Source organism: Magnolia sinica, chromosome 7 (genome assembly GCF_029962835.1).
Source record: "Magnolia sinica isolate HGM2019 chromosome 7, MsV1, whole genome shotgun sequence".
NCBI classification, from domain to species: domain Eukaryota; kingdom Viridiplantae; phylum Streptophyta; class Magnoliopsida; order Magnoliales; family Magnoliaceae; genus Magnolia; species Magnolia sinica.
In genome coordinates this window covers 23,797,752-23,821,445 of record NC_080579.1, presented here as the reverse complement: position 1 = coordinate 23,821,445, position 23,694 = coordinate 23,797,752, and the positions used below count along the sequence as shown (strand labels likewise).

At 39.9% G+C, this 23,694-nt stretch overlaps 1 protein-coding gene across 2 annotated transcripts in view; it reads left to right on the top strand.

The window, feature by feature from the left end:
- The window catches only part of LOC131251222 (F-box protein At3g54460), a 55,166-nt gene that overhangs the window by 9,937 nt on the left and 21,535 nt on the right, over positions 1–23,694 (top strand). For both annotated transcript variants that reach the window (XR_009173670.1, XM_058251820.1), the window contains exon 7: positions 12,793–12,907. Coding sequence is in view for 1 of the 2 variants with exons in the window: in XM_058251820.1 (XP_058107803.1) it covers positions 12,793–12,907 (115 nt within the window). In the remaining variant the exon portion in view is untranslated. The remainder of the gene's footprint in view (positions 1–12,792; positions 12,908–23,694) is intronic.

The window sequence follows — 23,694 nt, the reverse complement described above, 5'->3', positions numbered from 1 at the left end:
CGTCCATCATTTTTTAGGTTCATTTTAGGGCACGATCCTTGAAATGAAGGGATCCAAATCTCAATTGGACCACATAGTTGGGATTGAATGCCATTGTTGAAATCTTCCTAGGGCCCACTTTAATGTTTATTTTCCGTCGAACCTGTTGATAAGGTTACATAGACCTTGACCTTGATGAAGGGAGAACACAAATAACAACTTGATCCCCCCAAAAAAGTCTTGAGAATTTTTTAATGGTGAGAATTAAATCCTTATTTTGTGGTCCACCTAAGATTTGGATTAGCCTCATTTTTTGGACCATGCCCTAAAGTAAGTTGGCAAAAAGGATGGACCACATGGATAGACAACAAATGCATTGAGGTGGGCCCCATTTTTAAAGGGATACTCATTAGTGGTCCACTGAAGATTTAGATCTACCTGATTTTTAAGACCATGTCTTAAAATGAGTTGGCAAAACGGATTGAGGGCATGGATATACAAATACATCGAGGTGGTCTGCTTGGCCCACTAGTGGTCCACTTGAGATCTGGATTTACCTTATTTTTTTCAATGCCCGTAAATGAGTTGCCAAAACGGACGGATGACATGGATATATAATACATGATCGAGTGGACCCTAGTACATGGCCCTAAAAAAATTATACATGAGGTACATATCAATTCAAAAATAAGGTGTTCCGTAACGGTAATGGTGGCCGTAACGACCACCACCATTACCTTTACGATATGGGGCATAACGGCTGTTACAGTCCCGTAACGGCCGTTACACTCTTTTTTATTTTTATTTATTTATTGAAAAAACCCTCAAAAAACCTATATCTACCACGTAATGTTGATTAAAAAGTATGAAAAACCTATATATGTCTCGTAATAGATCATTACGGGGCTATTTTGGCTTTTATAAGGGATGTAACATTCTGTTAACGGCAATTACGGGTCATTATTTTCCATAACGGCTGTTACGGCCGTTATGACCCCGTAACGTGTAATGGTTGCCACCGTTACCTTTATGTAACGGCCTTTACGGCCCCGTAATGACCTTTACGGCACACCATGAAATTAACCAATTAAATTGTGGGACCATTGTTGCTAAGTCATAATCCCAAAATTAAATTGTTTGAACAATTTTCACTATTAGTTTGGAGACGCTTGTTTTTTGAAGTAGTACCATTTGATATTTTTCATTTTTCACTGTCCAATAAATGTCCACCAATCCATTAGTGGGATAAGCGCCAATAGATTGCATTAATTTGAGGCTAGTTTGGGGCATCAAATGGTCCCCAAATCAGCCTCGAATCGACAACACTATTTACCCCAATTTAATTTTAATTTTTTTAAAGATCTATGGGGGAAAATGATATCAAATTGTTAGGTATATGAATTACATAATTGGATACAAAAGTCCCTAAACTCTATATATTGAAATAAAATGTATGTGAGTCACGAAGCATGCAATGCATTAGCACTATAAATAAAAGGAAAACTTGAAAATATAAGATGTTTTGGTATTACATTCATCATAGTAAATTTATATAGATATTATATGGTTAGAAAACTAAATATAAAAGGTTTGCAGGTAATTCCAGGTTGTCAAGTTCATAAATCCATCAGATAACCCGATATAGCATTCTCACCAAAGATTGGACTGTTACACCCCCCATAAACATGTTCAAAGTTATAAATGAATGTATATTTGGAATATTTAGAATATTTCGGATTTAATGAATATTTTTTCATATTTTTTTGGCAAAAAAATTTTCGACCGTTACACACCCCATATCGGCCGTTACGGCCTCGTATAGGCCGATACGGGGTGTATCCGTATCGGTAACAGTGGGGACCGTTACGCCTACGTTACCGCAACAGAACACCTTGATGATGATGCCCGGGTTAGATCTTGGTTATGGAATAGCATGGAACCCGAAGTGAGTTCTTATTGAGTGTCTTGAACACTGTGAAAGATGTTTGGGATACCGTGAAAAAAGTTATATGCAGAGCCAAGGTATTCCGTAACAGTAACGGTGGCCGTAATGGACACCACCGTTACCTTTACGATACGAGTCGTAACGCCAATTACAGTCTCTCTCTCTCTCTCTCTCTCTCTCTTAATTGAAAAAAATCCCTGAAAAACTTGTACCAGCCCTATAATGGACCGTTATGGGGTTGTTACGACCAATACATGGACTGTAATGGCCTTCACGAGTCATTTTTTCCATAACGGTCGTTACAGCCTTTACGACCCCGTAACATGTAACGGTTGCCACCGTTACCTTTACGTAACGACCTTGACGACCCCATAATGAGCTTTACGACACCATGCTCAGCAGAACATCTCTCGAATCGATTAGTTCTACAAGGGGATTTTCTTGTTCCAAAGGGGGGTAAGTATCTTGATGAGTATTTTAAGAAACAAACTGGCATGTGGGAAGAACTCTCAATATATTATCCTATTACTTCAGAATATTACTCTTATGAAGAAACAATTGGAGGATATGAAAGTAGTGAAACTTTTGTTTGGTTTGCCAAAAGAATATCAATCAACTAAAGATAAAATTTTAAGTGGTGTATCAATCCCTTTGATTATGGAAATTATGCTAGGCTTCAGAGTGTCTTTCTTACAAATGTGTTAATGCTTCTGATGAAGCTGCATTGGCCACTTCATTTGGTTACACTAGATTTTGTGGAGGTCATGATGGTCACATAGGTCGTAGCATGTACCGTGGTGGCAGAGGTGGTAGGTAGCTAAGGGGAGGTAGAGGTGGCTATGGGGGTAGAGGGGATCACATATGCACCCACTGTGGTCTAACGAATCACATTGTGGATTGTTGTTGGGATCTCCATAGAAAGGCTCTGAAGGCTAATCAAGCTGTTGTGATGAACGATGTTTCTACTAATGGTAGACCTACTACTTTTACCTCGTTGAATGTCAATGGTGATCAGATTAGTGTCACACTATCACGGAAAGAATATGCACTGTTCATTTCTTCTAGTGGCTCTACGTCCAACAATGTTTCTTCCACTTCTACAACCACTCTTTTCTTTCACTTCTATAGCCATTCTAATTAGTCAGATAAAGTGTGCCTCTTGTCATCTCATTCAATTTCTTGGATCATCGATTCTAGGGCGTTAGATCATATCTTTGGTAATTGCAACTTTTTTTTTTTCTTCTTTTGATCTATCTCATCAAATATGTCCATTACTTTAGTTGATGGCACTTTGTCCACTATTGTTGGACTTGGTACCGCTTAACGCTACTTGTTCGTGCCCTTATTTTTTTGTCTTGTATGCCCAAAATGTTATTTTAGTCTTTTATTTGTACGTAAATTAGCAAAATCTCTACATTTCTATCTCCTTCTGTCCTACTTGTTGTTTTTTTTAGGACCTCAAGATGGGCAAGACGATTGACGAAGGTTATGAGAGGTATTGTTTGTATTTTTTTTTTTTTTAGAGGGAATCAGTAGGTGTTGTAGTGCTTCCTGAGGGTTCAATAATTCAGTGGCATCATCATTGCAGTCATCCATCTCTCTAGAAATTACAGGCTCTCGTTTCATCCCTCCTAAAAATGTCAAATTTAGAGTGTGAAACGTTCCAGCTGAGTAAATATCATACAACTCATTTCCATATAGAGTTGATACTAGGATTGATGTTCCATTTAAATTAGTTCATTTTAATGTGTGTGGACCAGCTCAAGTTCCCAACTTATTAGGTTTTAAGTACTTTGTTCTCTTTATTGATGATTTTTTCTGGAATGATGTGGTTATATATCAAATGAGACATAGAAGTTGTTCATGTATTTAAGGATTTTCATAATGAAATAAAAATTCAGTTTGATGCAAATTTGTGTATGTTTAGATATGATAGTGCATTGAAATTTATTTCTCGGGATTTTCAAACCTATGTACAAAGTCAGGATATTTTTCTAATTTTCTGATATTGTAGTGAAAGCCCTAATATAACTAAAGAGAGGAGGGACGTGTGGAGGCGTTGTATGTGCAACCATCACACTCTCCTTTTCTCTGTCTCTTCTTCCTTTCTCTTCCTTTCTCCTTTTCTTGCATGTTTTTAGTAGTTTCTCTTCACACGTTTTCACCACAATTGTAGGTCCCACATGCATAATATCAATAATGTGCATGCTGTTGCATAAATCAAAAGTATAAATCTCTATGTTTTGAAGGCGTATGACCATGTAGATTGGGTCGTCCTCGAATCTCGACTATATGCTAGGAAGATTGGGTTTCTATCAAAGCTAGAGGTGCATGAAGGAGTGCATAAATTTGGCAAGGTTTCCAGTGTTGGTAGATGGCTCTTCTAAAGTTTCGTTCCAAGCTGATGGGGACATCACACGCACACGCGCACGCACGCCGCCCCTTACGCACGTACGCAAAGAGAGAGAGGCCCCCATCGTTGATCTGGCTCGATGAAGACGTCCCGGGAGGGCCTCCTAGTTAGAAGACGAAGTTTTGGTTCCTTAGATTGGGCTCGATAATCATGTAAAGCCCATCGTGGGATCTCATGATCGGGGCCCACTAGTTGGATCGATTTCATATTTTAGGTTTTGATTATTTATATTATTTAGAACATCATGAACACTTTAGATTTCTTTGATTGGTTTTTATTGTAGTTTACTTCATCGCCAAGTAATAGGTTGCACACATGGCGCGGGTTTTGGCGTATAGGGTTTTTTTATAAATAGGCACCCCTTGTAGTTTTTTGGATTCATTGGAGTTTAATAAAAAAATTTTGCAAGTTTTTTCTACTCTCTGAGTTTTTGAGTTGTGAAAAAATTCAAGTAGGTGTGAAGCCCTTCTTTTTCAAAGGGCTAACTACCGTGGCGCGAAGCCACATCTATCCTCATTCGCCCCTACCCTCTTCTATCCATATCTCTCACTTTCTATAATCATCCTTGCTTTGAATCCACCAGTTTTTGCAGCCGTTCTTCCTCCTACAGCCAGTTTCCAGACTCTGGCCTTGCAGGAGGGCCGAAACTTCGACGGAGCATGGCACACAAATCATACGTCGGATCGCCACGAAACTTGGAGGTTTTGAAGACCCCCCTTGGCCGACCAGAGCCAAGGAGTCTGTTTCGGAAATCGGGCCCCGCTCGCACTTGCAGCCAGGCTCGTGCGCACGTGTCCCTGCCATTGTCCGCACGCGTGGACTTTCTTCGGTTTAGGTTTTTTTTCCTTTTTTTTTTCCCTCTTTTCATATCTATTTTCATAAACCCTAATCGTAGATTGCATTATCCTTAACTTATTTGCCCCTTTTCTCATCCTAGGGTTCCTTGAGTTGAAATTGGTGAATCTCTTGGATTAGGGACTGATTGCTGTGCATGTGTGGATGAATATTACTTATCTTTGAGTATCGTTTGGTTTATAAATTTTATTGATCCAACCCTAACATGTGTAGGCCTGGACCCGCATAGATTCCCCTTACTTGAATGTTTGATCTCTTATGTGGGATGTGGAATTATTATGTGATCGTTCTACATTAGTTTGATCTACGCCTGAATTCTTTCATATCATATTTCAATTTCATGTCTTGCATCAAATTTGGTATTAGAGCTTAGGGTTCTTATAGGGGAATACATTACATGTTAGGGTTAGTTTGTTTGAGTCCTTCATGCATCCAGTTCATCACATATAGCTGTTAGAAGTCCGTAGTCCCTAATATTAGTTGCTGAAATTTCTATTAGCAGGAAGTTAGCAATTCACATTGCTGTAACCTTCTGTTATTCCCTTATTTCGACAACTATATTGCTGGATTTTAGTAGCACTGCGTAGTTTCCCTCATATAGAGTCTCATAGGATCATTTAGTCCTATTTAGTTGCATATAGTTGTCATAAAAAGTCCTTAGGTGGAGTTAGCAATTGTATGCCCACACTTACGGGTCGTGGTTTTGGCTTGCACCCTACACTAAACATGGAGCAACTGCTAGAATCATTAAACAAATTGTCCCAGTGGATCGAGTCTTTGGGTAAGCGCTGGGAACAACATATAGACTAGCGCTTTGATCAATTTGATGTACGCATTACTCAACTAAAGGCCTCCGCCGGGACAAACCCCACCATTGGGGTGGATGTCCAATCTCAGGCAGGTGGTCAGGAGGATAGACTAATGAATGGAGTTGGCCAAGGAATCAGTTATGGGCGTGCACCCGTGCACCCACCCCATGAGGGACATCAAGACCACTATTTTGAGGGGTACAACATGTGCGGCCTTGTGGCTGAAGAGAGTGCACTAGAGGCTAGTGTAGAGTTACCCACTGAGACCATTCCGGTAGTGGATGAATTTCGTGATCTTTATCCTGATGATCTACCGGATGAGTCTCTCCCTAAGAGGGATATAGAGCACACCAGAACATGGGACACCGTAATACCTACAGCCGAGTTTGTGTTTAATAGTTCTGTCGATAGATCCACAGGTCCACATGTTTCAGTTATGGGCGTGCACCCGTGCACCCACCCCATGAGGGACATCAAGACCACTATTTTAAGGGGTACAACATGTGCGGCCTTGTGGCTGAAGAGAGTGCACCGGAGGCTAGTGTAGAGTTACCCACTGAGACTATTCCGGTAGTGGATGAGTTTCGTGATCTTTGTCCTGATGATCTACCGGATGAGTCTCCCTCTAAGAGGGATATAGAGCACACCAGAACATGGGACACCGTAATACCTACAACTGAGTTTGTGTTTAATAGTTCTGTCAATAGGTCCACAGGTTTCAGTCCTTATGAAGTCGTTACTGGTTATAAACCTGAGAAACCTATTGATCTTGTCCTTATGTAATTGTCCCATAGGCTGTCAGAACCTGGAAAGTCTTTTGCGCATCATATTCATTCATGGCATCAAGAAATCAGGTAGAAGATCACTACTAGTAATGAGTATTACAAGTTTTTTGCAGACCAATATAAATGTTTTAAGGAATTCAGTGTAAGGGACTCTGTGATGATCCGCATCAGGCCAGAGCAGTACCATCAGGGACCGTTCGAAAATTATACACGCATAGCACTGGACCATTCAAAATTATAAAACGAAACGGTTTCAATGCGTATGTGGCAAATCTTCCACCCTCCATGAGAATTAGTTCCACATTCAATGTGGAGGATGTAGTTGCGTTTCAAGGGACCATTGATGCATTGTCCAGCCTTTCGGCTAACTATCCTGATTCTCCAGACCTTTCCCTTGATCCATGGCCCCCTCCTGACCCATTTTCTCAGCCCCTACGTATCATACCTACCTGTGTCAACCCATTTTCCCAGCCTCTATCTCCCATACCTACTCTTCCTGACCTTTCTTCTCAGCCTCTACCTCCCATACCTACCCTTCCCGACCCATTTTCCCAGCCTTTACGTCCCATACCTACCCGTCCCGGCCCATTTTCCCAGCCTCTACCCTATACCTACTCTTCCCGACCTTTCTTCCTAGCTTTTACCTCCCATACCTAGCCTTCACACACACAGAGAGGAAATACAGGATATCCTGGACCATCAGATAATTTCAACGTTGGACGACGGGTTTTAGACGTACCTGGTTAAATGGAAGTCACGGCCAGCTTCAGATAGCACGTGACTCACTGAGGAGGAGCTTCAGAGACTTGATCTTGACATCTTGGAGCGGTTCAGGAGTTTTATTTCACCAGTGGCGAAATCTTCACAGCTGGGGAGAATTGATGAGGACATTACGCGCACACGCGCACGCACGCCGCCCCCTATGCACATACGCAAGGAGAGGGAGGGCCCCACCGTCGATTTGGCTCGATGACGACATCCCGGGAGGGCCTCCTAGTTAGAAGACAGTGTTTTGGTTCATTAAAGTGGGCCTGATAATCAAGTAAAGCCCATCATGGGATTTCATGATCGGGGCCCACTAGTTGGATTGATTTCAATTTTAGGTTTTGATTATTTATATTATTTAGAACATCATGAACACTTTATATTTCTTTGATTGGTTTTTATTTTAGTTTACTTCATCGCTAAGTAATAAGTTGCGCACATGGCGCGAGTTTTAGGGTATAGGGTTTTCTTATAAATAGGCACCCCTTGTAGTTCTTTGGATTCATTGGAGTTTAATAAAAAATTCCTGCAAGTTTTTTCTACTCTCTGAGTTTCTGAGTTGTGGAAAAATTCAAGTACGTGCGAAGCCCTCCCTTTTCGAAGGGCTAACTACCGCGTTGGAAGCCACGTTTATCTCCATCCACCCCTACCCTCTTTCATCCATATCTCTTACTTTTTACAATCATCCTTGCTTCGAATCCACCAGTTTTTGCAACCGTTTTTCTTCCTACAGCCAGTTTCCAGAATCTAGCCTTGCAGGAGGGCCGAAACTTCGACGGAGCACGGCGCACAGACCGTACATCGGATCACCACGAAACTTGGAGGTTTTGAAGACCCCCCCTGGCCGACGAAAGCCAAGGAGTCTGTTTCGGAAATCGGGCCCTGCTCGCACATGCGCCTGGCCCTGCCGCTGTTCGCATGCGTGGACTTTCTTCAGTTCAAGTTTTTTTTTTTTTCCTTATTTTCCCTCTTTTCATACCTATATTTATAAACCCTAACCCTATATTGCATTATCCTTAATTTATTTGCACCTTTTCTCACCCTAGGGTTCCTTGAGTCGAAATTGGTGAATCCCATGGATTAGGGACTAATTGCTATGCCTGTGTAGATGCATATTACTTATCTTTGAGTATCGTTTGATTCATAATTTTTATTGATGCAGCCCTAACATGTGTAGGCCTGGACCCGTATAGATACCCTTTACTTGAATGTTTGATCTCTTATGTGGGATGTAGAATTATTATGTGATCGTTTTGCATTAGTTTGATCTACGCTTGAATTCTTGCATATCATATTTCAATTTCATGTCCTGCATCACAAGTATTGAGAGGTCTTAGGCAAGGGGACCCACTTTATCCACCACTCTTTGTAGTGGTGGCCAAAGTGCTAAGAAAAATGTTGGACAAAGAACAATTAGTCGGGTTGATTAGAGGCTTTAGGATGGGGGGTGCCTCACTCCTGCTATCTCATCTTTAGTTTGCCAACGACACCATTCTCTTCTGCAACGCAGAAGTTGAGATGGTGGATAACCTAAGAAGTTGGTGATATGCGTTGAAGTGGTATTAGGTCTAAAAATCAACATCCCGAAGAGCAAAATGTTAAGTTTTTGCTCTTCTAGCAAAGAGGTGTTTGCTTTGGTAAAGGTTTTTGGGTGCAAGGCTAGATCACTTTCGTCGATGTATCTCAGGCTCCTCTTCTGTATTGGTAAGCCTAGGTAGAAGAGCATGCATTTGTCATTTGGGGGTAGATTGATACTGATCAAAGCCGCCATGTTGAACCTCCCAACATACTTCATGTCACTATTCAAATGCCTGCTTTTGTGTTGTATAGGTTGGACAAACTTGGAAGAAAGTTCTTGTGGCAAGGTGCCGAGGAGAAGCATAAGTTCCACCTTTTCAAATGGGAGGAGGTATGCAAGCCATATAGGATGGGAGGGGAGCTAGATTAAGAAGCTCGAAGCAGGCGAATCAAGCATTACTAGGCGAATGGTCGTGGAGGTTTGGGTCGGAGTGAGGAAGGTTGTGGAGAGAGGTTATTACTTGCAAATATGGAGTTCGGGAAGGGAGATGGCGGGTATCTTTATACAAGGCATTGGGGTTGTGGAGGGGTTTTGAAGCTTGTGGATAAGTTTAAAGAGGGGATCTGTTTCTCGTCGAGTGATGGGAAAATGATTCAATTTTAAGAGGGTTTTGTGGATCAGGGAGAGCACTGTTCTATCTAAATTCCCGAGGTTAGCCAAGGTTGCCACAAACTTGGAGGTGACCATTGACCAATGATTTTTGCTCGTTAGTGACATAGTAGTTTGGGCTCCTCCTTGCTGAAGAAATCTACGGGACGAAACCAAAGGACTTTCATTGCCTCAAACCATCTAAGGGCAAGATGGATTGGATGGTGTGGGCTTTGGGTGCTCCTTCCAAAGTGGCTGTGGTTGCTTGGCTAGTGGGTAGAAATGGAATCCTCACTATCAATAACCTTTAGAACCGCTCATTAGAGATCCCTAATTATTGTTTGTTGTACTTGAGGGGGGACGAAGAGTGTGAATCACTTATTCATGCATATTGCCCGTTCATTTGGAAGGTGTGGGAATAATCCTTGCATTTTTTCGAAGGCCTTGGGTGAAGCTGGGGTTTGTCATGAGCCTCTTTCTAGCTTGGAATGGGGGAGTAGGGGAAAAAGAGGAGGTCATGTGGAAGCTTGTGTTAATGGCAGTTATTTGGGCTACTTGGAGTGGTAGAAACTGCAGTTCTTTCAAAACAAGAGCGGAACAGAGGTGGATGTATAGAAGAGAGCTAAATCGGATGTTTTAGGATGGGTACCTCGTCTCAAGAATTTTGACCAATCTGAGTGGACTTTCCTTTCCAAGGTGTGGTTGCTTGTTGTAATTTTGAGCCTTTTGTGCTCGCTATCAATAAGATCTTCATCACCTTTCCTAAAAAATAAAAAAACATAATACAAATAAAAAGCTCTTATGTTTTGAATAGAGGTTGTCATTTCAAGTTAATCCACCCTACAAGTATGGAACCGTAATTTGTGAATCAGTCAAAATACCAACTGGGATGAAAAACAAAATCCGGACCATATGATCCGGATTGTGGGTTTTGGAATGGACAACGTGTTTTTTTGGGGGGGGGGGGGGGAGATGTTGGGGATGATTTCTTCCCAATGCTTGGAGTGCTGAGAAGAAGCCTAAACTTCCAATGCATGGAATGCTCAAAAGAATCCCAGGTAATAACACTCAAGGATTCCCTTCCTCAGTTAAAGTGCCACAATGTCTATATGGATGTTTCTCAACCCTTGAACTGATAAACAGACCAGCGGATCCTGACAATGTACAAATTGAAACTCTCCTGTTGACATATTGAACTTGACACGAAAATCAGGGTGAATGTCTCAAGTCTCAACATTCAAGGAGAAAATTACAGATTCAACAAAAGATTTGGCATAAGGAAAAGTGCAGCAGAAGCAACGTGCTCTATAGTGAATTCCAACACAAGTCGTGCTGTCCTACACATTGGATATATCATTTACTACTGCCAAAGAGGAAGAAGATGCGATACAACAGGGAATCATGGCAATGTACTGCCACAAAATCAGAACACGAGGGCTAGTGGGAAATTTATGCAAACAGTTCCTGCCGTCAAATCTCAAATCAACAGATATGACCCATAATTTTTATGGATGACAAAAGAGGCTGTCCGATGCATACACTGTCTGTCTGATCAAATAAGTGGGATCCACAGGTGACTTGATTAAATCGGTGAGCCGCTTGCGTTTGATTGCATGTGTGCACTGTTCACATGTTTGTACTATTCATATACTAATTTTCTACATTTTGCTAGTAAGCTTCCTCTTTTAGCATAAAACTTTGTTAGAAAGCAAAGAGTTGGAGTTCTAGTTTAGGCATGGAAGTTTGTCAACAAAATGGCTATAACTTGCCCATTAAAAAAGCTATAAATTCATAGCCATACTCACGGTTTGAGACGTAGTCTTTTAATGATTGAAAACTCATTTTCTAAAATCCTGTGATGGGTAAGAATAGTGGAGTGTGATGCTTTTCATAAACTAGTGTGCATGTGTGTGCCTGCGTGCATGGGGGTGGGTGGGTGGGTGGGTGGGTGGTGTGTGTTGGTGGGGAGCGTCCGTGTGCCTGTGTGTGCGTGGGAATGGGTGGGTAGCATTGGTGTACCTGCGTGTGTTGGGGGTGTTTCCAATCCTATACTTAATGTTGATTCCCTAGAAACTATTGAATCTTGTTCAAGTTGGACAGCCCTTTTTTCTTCTTAGCCTTTAGTGAATATCTACATGTTTGGCTTTGGGGATATCAATATTGAGTCACAAATCTGGGGGTGCAATTTCCACAGTCTTATGACAGAGCTACACTTCTCATCTCTAAGGGAGTGGCAGTGCCACGAAACCCTGCTTTCCTTGAGGAAATATGTCGTCTACACAGATCAAGATCCCAGATCTGCAATTTGGTTGCATCATGATTCTAGTCTAGACATTTTGCCTGTCGATTTGGGAAGAGAGGTGAATGATTAGTCTGGTGATACAATCCAGTTATGAGTCAGTGAGCATTTCAATCTGAATTTCTAGAATAGATGAAGTAAACACACCACACAAGACCATTTGAATAAGGATAAAAAACTTATTGAAATTTGAATCTCTTTAACAGTTGCAAGCACTTGAGTAATAACCTCATACAACTCAGAGAAATGTGGTGCTCGTGACCTCATAGAATAATGCCTTCTGACCCTAAGGACGCAACTGGACTTCCCCAACTCTTAGTTGATTTCAAACCAATCTAATATATCCAAATAAGATACCAAGTAGCAAGTTAGCAACGACCATTTCTACGGAGATTCAGAGAAATTGTAAGCGTAGAATGTATAGATCCAGAAAACCATCCCCCTAAAATCATCAGACAATTAACATAATTGGCAACTACAATCTTTCAAAAATAGTTACTGCTGTCTCAGAAATTCAGCTGTCAAAATCGGCAGCAAACAGAAATAATTTAGCACATGGTGGCCGTTGGGTGAGCCTTAGGCCTACATTAACCTGTTACCTTGGATGTGTTAATGGACAACCTTTCTATTGGAGATTCATCCCCATTTATAAAGTTGTGACTTGTAGAAAAGGTAAAAAGGTATTGTCTATGATGTTATCTCTTTTTTAGTGCCGCTATACACCACAAAGTCATTTATATTTGAACCAACTTTTTGCATTTGTTTATATAATCAGCATGGAGGAACAAGTAATCAGTCGTGCTCATCGTATGGGTGCTACTCGTCCTGTTCATGTGGAAACTTTGGCAATGCGGGGTACAATTGAAGAGCAAATGTTGGAATTTTTACAGGTTTGGATCATCATTACTTTACATTTCTTGAATATGTTTTAACCATTTACCAGTCGATAACTTAGATCTTCTATTACATTGATAAGAATACTTCTGTGCAGAAAATTATCTAGATCCAAAAGTGTGACAATGCCAGTGACAATCCTTTGCAGTGATGACATAAATCTTAGTTTCATTATTTGTATAAGTATCATGTCTAATGACACATCTTGATCTGAACTCCTTTTCAATTTAAAAGAGACGTTGCCTGTTCATTTATTTGGTACCTAGCCTCCTTCAGAAACAGATAATGAGAATCTTCTTCTAGATTACATTCCTTGCAATAAACAAATGCAATTGCAATATGGCGTTTAGTTCTCTCTCCATATCAAAGTTGTTTTTGTCAAAATTATATCTCTATATCAAGTGTTTAACAACAGATGGAAGCTCCAACATACCCACTACATCAGATGAGACATGTTCATAGGCATAATTAATTGGACAGCCACACTATAATTACCATGTACACGTGATCAAACCATCACCAATATTTCATACTTACACTTAGATTTCCTATTACCAAAATAATATAACTATTAACTTTGTTAGTCTGAAAGCCCTAGATACCCAGTTGGCGGTGTAGAGGCGATCATGATCAAACTGGTAACTAGTATAACTCGTGCGTGCTTAAGGAATTAAGGAAGTTAATGTAAGATCCAACTCATGTAGTTGGTGACTCCCGTCATCTGTCTTGCTCAAAATCGGATGGTTCGATGTCAGCATTTTGCTAACGTTCCAAGCACGTGCTTGATTTCTTGCTTGTGTTTTGGAAGAGACGGAGAAGAAACCAATCCTTGAACCTTTGACCTATGTCGTTGTTTTCCAAGAAGCAACCACTAAGAGAAAGTGAATGCCAAATCTTGTTGGGCACTGGTTGTTTAACTGTTTGGTTTATTCCAGCAGTGCTTTCAAGTTTATCTTCAAGCAATTGACCTGCTGTTAGGTGATTTTTGGGCACATATTGCTGTGAGTTTTTTCTTATGGTATTTTGTTGCATCAGCTTTGGCATCAAAGCAAGTTCAGATCCCCTCAACATCATCCACATAATCATAAAGCTAAGGGTCAGACCAATATTTCATACTGTTAGGATAATGGGCCTTGTAATAAGACTAGTTGGACTGATTACTCTAATATAGGATTAACTTGTGGAACAATTAGCTTTATAAGGTTGGCCCTGATTTTTGAACAGATTAATCTATGGGCCCCACTAGGAAAACTAGTGTTAATTGGATGTGGCACAGGCGGCAACCATCAAAGTGCCTTAAAGTGTCCAACATGGCAAGCTCAAAATTTAGGCATGAGAAGGTTTTTATACATTATTTTTTCACTAAATAAATTGATGAATAAAATTTAAAATTAAAGAAAATAATGCAAACTAAAAAACAAAGGAAATTTGAAAAGAACATTTATGTAGAGTTCCAATAAAAATGGATTACTTGTAGCTTGAATTAACAAATAACTGATTGAGAGAACGTCTTAAGAAATAATAATTTGTATAATGTAATAAATTATACATTATACAAATTAACAAATAAAGTATACATTATACAAAATATACCTTATACATTATAAAAATGGGTTTATGAAAGGGATTGTTCTTGCATGCTAAAGACACTAATTTCGCTGATTTTTCTGGAAATTTTTTTTTTTTTCTTTTATGAGGTGCAGGATTCCGTATAGGTGGGGTGAACAGAGATGGGTGCTCACAGAGATGAGCTTTGGTGTGAGGGAAGAGCAGAGTTGCAGAGGGAGAGGAGAACGAAGCCTCAAAGCAAGAGGGAGGAGCTATGGCCTGGATCTCCATTGAGTTTTGAGATTTAGAAGGCGGGATGAGCAGAGTTTCAAAGGCAAGAGGGAGAGGTAGAATTCACAATGAAAGCGATGGCTAGGAGTGGAGAGGTTGAAGCATCTTGAAGAGGAGGTGGAGGTAAGGGGAGTGCGGTGAGGGGAGTTCTTGTGAGTCAAAGTGTGGGAGTCGTGGGCGGCGGTAGAGGTAGGCATAGGGTAGTGGAGGAAAGAATCATGGGTGGTTAGGTGGGGGGTATTGGCTGGGGTAATGTAAAGGGGCAAGGAAGGAGGGGTCTTGTCAAGGTATCCCGTATCGGTATCGGTTGGCGTAACGGTGCCCTCCGATATCGATACAAATACGGGGGCGTAACGGCTCGTAACGGTGCAAATTTTTTATTTTTTATACCAAAAAATACGAAAAAATATGGATTAAATCCGAAATATTCTAAGCATTCCAAATATGCATTCATTTGTAAATTGGAACATGTTTATGGTGGTGTAACGGTCCACTCTTTGGTGAGAAGTTGTATCGGATTGTCTAATGAATTTATGAACTAGATAACCTGAATTTGACTACAAAATTCATATATTTAATTTTCTAACTATCTACTATCAGTGATAGATATATTAGAATGAATGTAATATGAAAATATCTTACATTAGGTGTTTACAATTATTTTTGAAGAATTTCTCGAACATACCTATGGATGTGACTGTGATTCCTGTCTATGACCTGTCATACTCAAAAAAAAAAAAAGTTAGTAGTGTCTGATATACTCCCCTGCAACTTGATTAAGGATTACTTGATTGGTTGTCAGGGGAGCTATTTTAAATACAAGTTCGGCAGTGTCAAGTGTGTGCTTGGCTTCTTGCAATAATACTGCTGTGAGCTGTCTACTGCAAATACTTACCTTAATACAAATATATACTTACAATCACAAGTTACCACCAAAATGAAAATCTGCTTTTTTGTGGTTGCTCGACTTCCACATCATCGTCATCGTCACCTTCATTATCAGGCTGAGGTTGTCCAATAGGTGTAGGTGCTGCATATCAATAATATCCAGTGCCATAAGGAAATACTAGATCAACGAAACCAGAGGATGACTGATCCTGACTAGGTAACGACTCCGACCCCGAGTAGGGATATCCACCAGTGCTCGTCGAATAGCCATACTAGTGCCCGTACTCAGGCTGTTGAGAATCTTGAGATTGAGAGTGCGTTTGCTGTGATGAGTAACTTAGATTTGGATATGGATATTTATAATTATATGGATATTGATCGGGAGGACTACTCCAACATGAATGTGATGGAACAGGCTCAGTATAACCACCATAATTATAATCCAATTGACCATAAGAATATCCATCATAATAACCAAGACCATGAGCCTGCTGATGCTCCGGACCTCCCGGACCCGGTGCACCACTAGACGTACCCTCCTGCTGGCTGTATCGTGACTCGGTACACTCATAAGTTCGACCTCGTGTACTATCTCGTCGATGTTCATCGGCATCGCGATCTGTAGACGACTGTATAGGGTGCTGAGCAACACCAGAAGTGCCGGCATCAGGGGCAGGGGGGTCATCATCACCATCATCTGACACGGTCATGCTACCACTGCTCGTACTCTTTTGTTGATCTTGAGCCGTACCCGTATTTGGCAAAAACGCTGCCCCTCTTACTGGGTCCAATACAACTGCACGACTCTCTTGTTGCGTTGTGTATTTCTGGGTCATTAATTTCCAATTCTTCACTATCCTTTTCAATTTGCTTTTCCTCTGTTTCTAGCCAAGGTAGCAGCGGGTTATCCTCATCATAAATATTGTCTACGTTTATTGGACAGTAGTCTGCGTCATCGCCGGCTATAATGCTCCTATGATGTCGTCGCATTCTTAGTTTTATATTGTAGTGCATGAAGACAAGTCTATCTAATGTCCTAGTTTGCAATCTATTCTTATTCTTTAAATGACTAAGCACAAAACAACTCCAATTCCTTTCACAGCTAGAGGAAGATGTTGTCTGGCTCAAAACTTTTACTGCAATTTTTTGGAGAGCCTTCGTACTCTCTCCGAAATTAATCCATCATTCGGCCGGTTGCAATCTAGATACTGCATGCTATGCAGGAGCATCTCCAAAGCTACCCAGGCGGTTTCCAAATATATCTAATTCATTCAACACCTTTATTTGCATATCCAAGTCAGGCTCTAATCTCTTTATTACATTCTTTAGCCTGATACAAATTTCATCATCTGCAACAAATGATTGGGCATATCTGTACCTAGGATTTAGGTAGTAACCTGCTGCATGTAGATCGTGATGGAGTTGTCTTTTCCATCTTTTGTCCATCATCCTCTAATAAGACTCTCAGCTTCTACAATCACGTTGAATTGCCAACTATGCCTTATCCATGGCATCGTATAAGAAGCCCATGGTAGGTGCTTCGTCGGTTTCAACAAGACGGAGTACCCTCATTAGTGGCTCCATCACCTTTAGAATCGACTTGACTCTTTTTCAATATTTATTGTCCCGTATGGTGTTTGCAACTTCAACTGGTGTCCCTGATGTCTTTTGCCCATGTTTTGTGTTGAGTTATTCTCGGGCACATGGTGACCAAAAAAGATGTTTTCTCTTATTCATCAACCTATGTCCTGCAAGCTTATATGATGCTTCATTATCTGTTACAATCTACACTACATTCTCCTCTCCAATCTCTTCCACAACTTTATCCATTAGTCCAGTAATAGAAGTAGAATCTTTTGTTACCTCTGAGGCATTAATTGACTTGTGGTATATAATTCCTAAGTGACAGTACACTATGAAGTTGTTCATGCTGTGTCTGGTTGGGCCAGTCCAACCATCGCACATGATCGTGCATCCTTTGGCTTGTCATACAGGTTTAAAGGTAGCCACGTATGCTTTCACATTCGCATACTCTGCATGTCTATTTTCCCATAATCTCCTTAGCCGTGGCAGCTTTTATTCCTTCACCTGCTTCTGCTACTGCATCAATTATCACTTGCCAATATGGAGAATTGGCCGCATTAGGAGGTATGTTGGCATGTATAAATAACTTTGCTGCTACTCTACCTATCTTCTCAACGGAAGTTCTAATCCACATTTGTTTTATCTTCTTTTGTTTAGTTGATTCTTTCCTAAATTGGATTGGATTAATAGAGGGTCTCATAGGCTCATCTACTTCTTCATTCAAATGTATAGGGGCATCATGTGAAGATGTCTATCGTCCGCTCTCAAACACACGTCGTAAACCACCAACCCCCCCTGCAGAAGCAGTTGCAGTCCTAGTCCCATTGCCCACCCTGTCATACGGCGACGTTCTTCCTCTTCACGAGCTAGACGCAAGCTCTCTCCTAGCTATAGTTAATTCCCAATCTAAATCTTCGTCAGAATCAATAATATCTTCATTACGAATGCCCATATATTTAGGACCAAACACCTCCTGTCGAGCTGCATCCAAAATCTCATCTTTCTTCTTTTGTACAGCAGCACGTTTACCCTTCAACTCATCCAGACTAGCTTGCATTAAAATCTTTATCTCTTTCGATACTCTAGTACATCCCGCAACTTGACCCTTTCGATGTGCCAAATGTTGTTTAAGACGGGCAATTCCACCAATCACTAGTCTATCGCAATAGTTGCACTTAATTTGGTGCATAGTACCACCAGCCCTCTGACAATGTTGCCATACAATATCCTCACTTGTTGGCCAGACCCAGACATTTCTTTAGGTTTAGGTAGATACTAGATAATTAGATATAGATTAGATATGAGTATGAGTGTATGACTTATGTCTATGTGAGATTGTGAGTCTAGTCTACTCGACACTCACTATTCTAAATTTATAATATTATATACAATTTCTGAATCTAATCAATAAAGATGATTTTATGTTATAAACTCTAAGAAGCTCCAAAACCTGTCCAATATAAGAAAATAAAAACATAAAGTCACTAATTCGAAAATAGAAAAATATTAAAAAAAAATATAAAATGACAACAACAATCTGTAAAATGCACATTAACATGTTCTACTATGATTAACACATCATATTCTACCATTAAAACAACAAAACATTCAATAAAAAATGATAATTCGAATTTTCAAAAAAGGGCTGAAAATAGTGCGTAAATAGAAAAAAAAAAGGGAAAAAAAAGAAAATGACGTCAAGAATTTGTAAAATGCATATTAACATGTTCCATTACGATTAACACATCATATTCTATCATTAAAACAACAAAACATTCAATAAAAAATGATTTTTCGAATTTTCAAAAAAAGGGCCGAAAATAGTGCGTAAATAGAAAAAAATTTAAAAAATAGAAAATGATATCAAGAATCTGTAAAATGCACAATAACATGTTTCACTATGATTAACACATCATATTCTATCATTAAAATAGCAAAACATTCAATAAAAAATGATTTTTCGAATTTTTAAAGAAAGGGCCGAAAATAGTGCGTAAATAGAATAAAATAAAAAAATAGAATGTGACATCAAGAATCTGTAAAATGCACATTAATATGTTCCACTATGATTAACACATCATATTCTATCATTAAAACATCAAAACATTCAATAAAAAATGATTTTTCGAATTTTCAAAACAAGGGCCAAAAATAGTGCGTAAATAGAAAATTTTTTTAAAAAATAGAATATGACATCAAGAATCTGTAAAATGCACATTAACATGTTCCACTATGATTTACACATCATATTCTATCATTAAAACAACAAAACATTCAATAAAAAATGAATTTTTGAATTTTCAAAAAAAGGGCTGAAAATAGTGCGTAAATAGAAAAAAAAAAAGAAAATAACATCAAGAATCTGTAAAATGCACATTAACATGTTCCACTCTAATTAACACATCATACTCTATCATTAAAACAATAAAACATTTAATAAAAAATGATTTTTTGAATTTTCAAAAAAAGGGCAAAAAATGGTGCGTAAATAGAAAAAAAAATGACATCAAGAATCTGTAAAATACACATTAACATGTTCTACTATGATTAACACATCATATTCTACCATTAAAACAATAAAACATTCAATAAAAAGTATAAATACCTATTTTTGAGGAATTTCTGGAAAATGGCCCACGGAGCTTCGAATCAAGAAAATCCTTAAATTTAAGTTGTTTTTCTCTAAAATATGAAGCTAAGATTGGTCGAAAATAGTAATAGATTGATTAGGAAGTGTTTGGAAGAAAGTAATTTGAAAAAAAGTGAAAAAATGGACCTTAAAAAGCCAAAAAACAAGTTACCGTTTTCTGACCGTTACGCCCTGGCCGTTACGGGGCAGTAACGGCCGTTACACCCCATAACAGCCGTTATGGCTACAAAATCGGCCGGGTGCCCGTTACGGCCCCGTATCACGTAACGACATTGGCCGTAACCAATACGTAACGGCCGATATTCCCGTATCGTAACCGATACGGGACACCTTGGGTCTTGTAGGGAGGGAGCCAAGTGAAGGTGGGACCGGGGTGGGGTTGGACAATTTTCAATAAGAGGAGAAGAGTTGGTTCAAGAGACAAGGGAGGTAATGCAGGTGCCTTTTTGCTGAAGTTGTTGACGTTATTTGTGATAAACTTCCTAGAGCATTGGATGGAGTTGCAATTCTTGGTGGTATTTGGGGAAAATAGGGCGGTGAAAGAGGTGGTGCAGCCACGATTTTGGGGGTCTTTGAAACTCCAAGGGTTTGCATTCTTGAGGATGGCTTGTGTCTAAGAGCAATGAGTAATGTTGCAGCAGCTCTGAATGGGAGGAACTCTAGTGGAAGGAGACTCAATTTGAAAAGCTCAGTCTAGCCTTAGAGTGGTGAATAGTGCGAATCGTAGGAAGGCATACATAAGTGAAGATGGGGAATCAAGGAAGAGAGAGGAGGAGGCTCGAGAGGATGTCAAGACGATTAGCACTAACAACGCTTCTAAAGCTGACGGTACTTGCTCTTATCAGGATTTAATGACCGAGAAACAACCAAAGGAGAAGGTGGCAACGATGCCATAGGTTTGTGGAAAAACCACCTTTGAAAGTGGATAGGTGGGTTTGGAAGGAGATGGAAAGTGAGGAATTGGTGGTGGGAGTTCACCCAGGAGTGGTGGATCATGCATGGAAGGCTCTTTATTGGAGTCTGGTGGTGTCCTTAAAGAAGGTTGCTCGATGGTTGACCTCAATGTCTGGCTCTCCTCCTACTATGGTTTATAGGAAGAAGATTGGATTCTCAGACCTCTATGGTTGAGCAAGGTCTGGTTATCTTTGAAGCCGATCAAGAATCTGGATATGATTATCATTACAGGGGCCTGGTCTAGGATGGGCCGATGGCATCCATTAGAAGGTGGCCCGATTGGTCAGTGTATGGGATGGGGGAGGTTTGGATTCAATTGTGGGAGTTTCCACTTGAGCTTTGGTCCCTGGAAGTTTTCGTAGAATTGAAATCTTGCTTTAGGGAGGTTGTTGCTATTGATTAGGCGATGGAGACTTGGTTAGAGCTAAGGGCGGCCAAGATCTATGTAAGGGAGAAGATGGTAACAATCCTTTCTTGGATTCTATTGTTGTTGGGGAGGTGAGTCTCTGTGAGGGTGGCGAGGAAGGCTTATGGAAGTGAGCGGGGGTGGTAAGAGGCCCGTCGGAGTTGCAATGACGAGGTTGGAGTAGTGACCGACTGTAAACAAGCAACGAAGATGGATGATGATGCATGTGAACATGCTCCAATAGACCATTGGAAGTAAGTACATCCACATGGTCGAGAGTGGATAGTGCAGGGGTGCAATGTGGCGATGTGGCCTTTGAGATGGTGACACAGTGAAACGGCTCCGGGTGGTGGTACAAGTGGCGAGAGTGAGGCGATTGCCTCTTCTCGCAGTCTGATAGACTACCTAAGGGACGATTGGTTTGCAAAGGTGATTCCATGTGTCTTGGGGTGTAACAGGTTCAGAGCTGGATGCCAGCCAGGTTAGGACCAGTGTTTGAAGTATCGGTATCGCTACAAAATCTCATTGGTCGAGGATACGGAAACAATATCGTTATCGTCAATAATATCACCAATTTCCGAAAATGCAGGGAAACATGGGGAAAAAAAACAAAGGAGTTTTTCAGTGAAACTCAAGGAGATGCTAAAATACACATATTTGCATATTTAGGAATAAAAGAAAATTGCAAAAGGAATGCATACATAATAGGTTACTATTTAAAGGGGCCTAAAAGTAGGTTCACTGAAAATATGAGTTTTTTTCACCTTGAAAAAAGTATGTGTTGTTGTAAGAAATCAATCTAATAGTAACACAGCAATCACTTTGATCTCATTAAACCAATTAACAAGTAAATAAATATGTATAATGCATTTATACATTGCACATCCATGCATAAATAAGCATATCATCACAATACACATGCATGATAATCCAACCATCCAACAATCCATCCATCCATTCATCCAACCATCCATCCAAACATCCATCCCTTCCATCTATCCATCAAACATTTTTTAGTAAATTTTTTTTTGCGATATTGATGCATTGGTGATATTATCAAAATATTGTCGATACGCTGGCAATATAAGTGATACTCAAATTTACACAGTTGAAAATATTGGTGATATCAATACATTGGCGATACTTAGCGATATATCACCGATACTTGGAATTTTTGACACTACCAGTGTTATCAGTACTACCTAGCTAGAGATACAGATGATATTAGGGATATTATTGTAATATCAAGGATACTCTAAGCAATGGTCAAGACAACATTTTGGTTTGGGGGGGGGGGGAGGATTGGGACTTGTGAGGAGGGCTAGAGGCTCTAGAGGGGAGGGTGGTCTCTTGTTAGGAGCTCTAATGTATGATGATCTTCTGCTTTCGAAGGAGGTAGGAGACCCTTTATCCATGGTTCGGGGCATGAGGTGGATTAAGGAAGTGATTGGCCATGTTCGTGTTAGAATGTTGGTGGGGGTGTCGTTTACGGACAACAATGAAGACTTTATCCTGTTATTCCAGTTCGTGGAGGAAAGAGGAGCCCAAAAAGGGTCTAACAATATGAGGAAGATCCGAATATCTTCTAAAGAGAGTAAGGAGTTGGACTGCCTTCGTTCCTTAATTAATTACTATGCTGGGTCCAGTGATAGAGGTATGAGGAAGAGCAAAAGGGTTTGTACGGTGCATCAATGAAGGCTCTCAACTGCAACATGAGGGGTTTGCGGTGTAGGGAGAAAATACTCCAAATAAGGGACGTGTGTTCTCACTTCAAGGCCCAGTTAGTCATGCTACAAGAGAAGTTGCAAGGTGTAGATCAATGTTTTAAATATCGTTATCTCGTAATGTATCGCACCCATGGGATACAAATACATATTGGTTATCGCATGGGATATATCGGTTGTATCGCGTAATATATCGTTGTTGTTGGGAACATGGAAACATTGGGAATTTGGTCGAGTTTTTCAATGAAACTTCAGAGATTGTTGAAAAAGACATCAATACACACTTACAAATCAAAACGTTACAAAATATGTGCACATAATAGGGGTTTCCTTTGTATGGGGTCCTAATATACGCATTGTTCAACTGAACTGATGCAAGTATATTCAAAATCTTTTCATATAATTTATAAATGTAAGAAGACATTTATGGAAACACAAGTAATACTGATGCAGGACACATGATTTAATGCTAGCATGCAACGTGGAGATTATGAAAGAGTCTATGAAGTAATTCAATCAACAAAAGATACTAACCCACCAAGTAATAAAAAGTACAGAATAGGAAATAAAATTTGATTTAACTTAAATCACATGCCTGCATGCAAGAAATCACATAAATCAATTAAAACTAGGCTTTCTGGAAGAATAAAACTTCCAATTTAACATAGGCACATTCGACACTCAAGGGACAAATTTGTAGGTTTTATGATTAGGTTTAGGAAAGGGAAAATCTGAAAT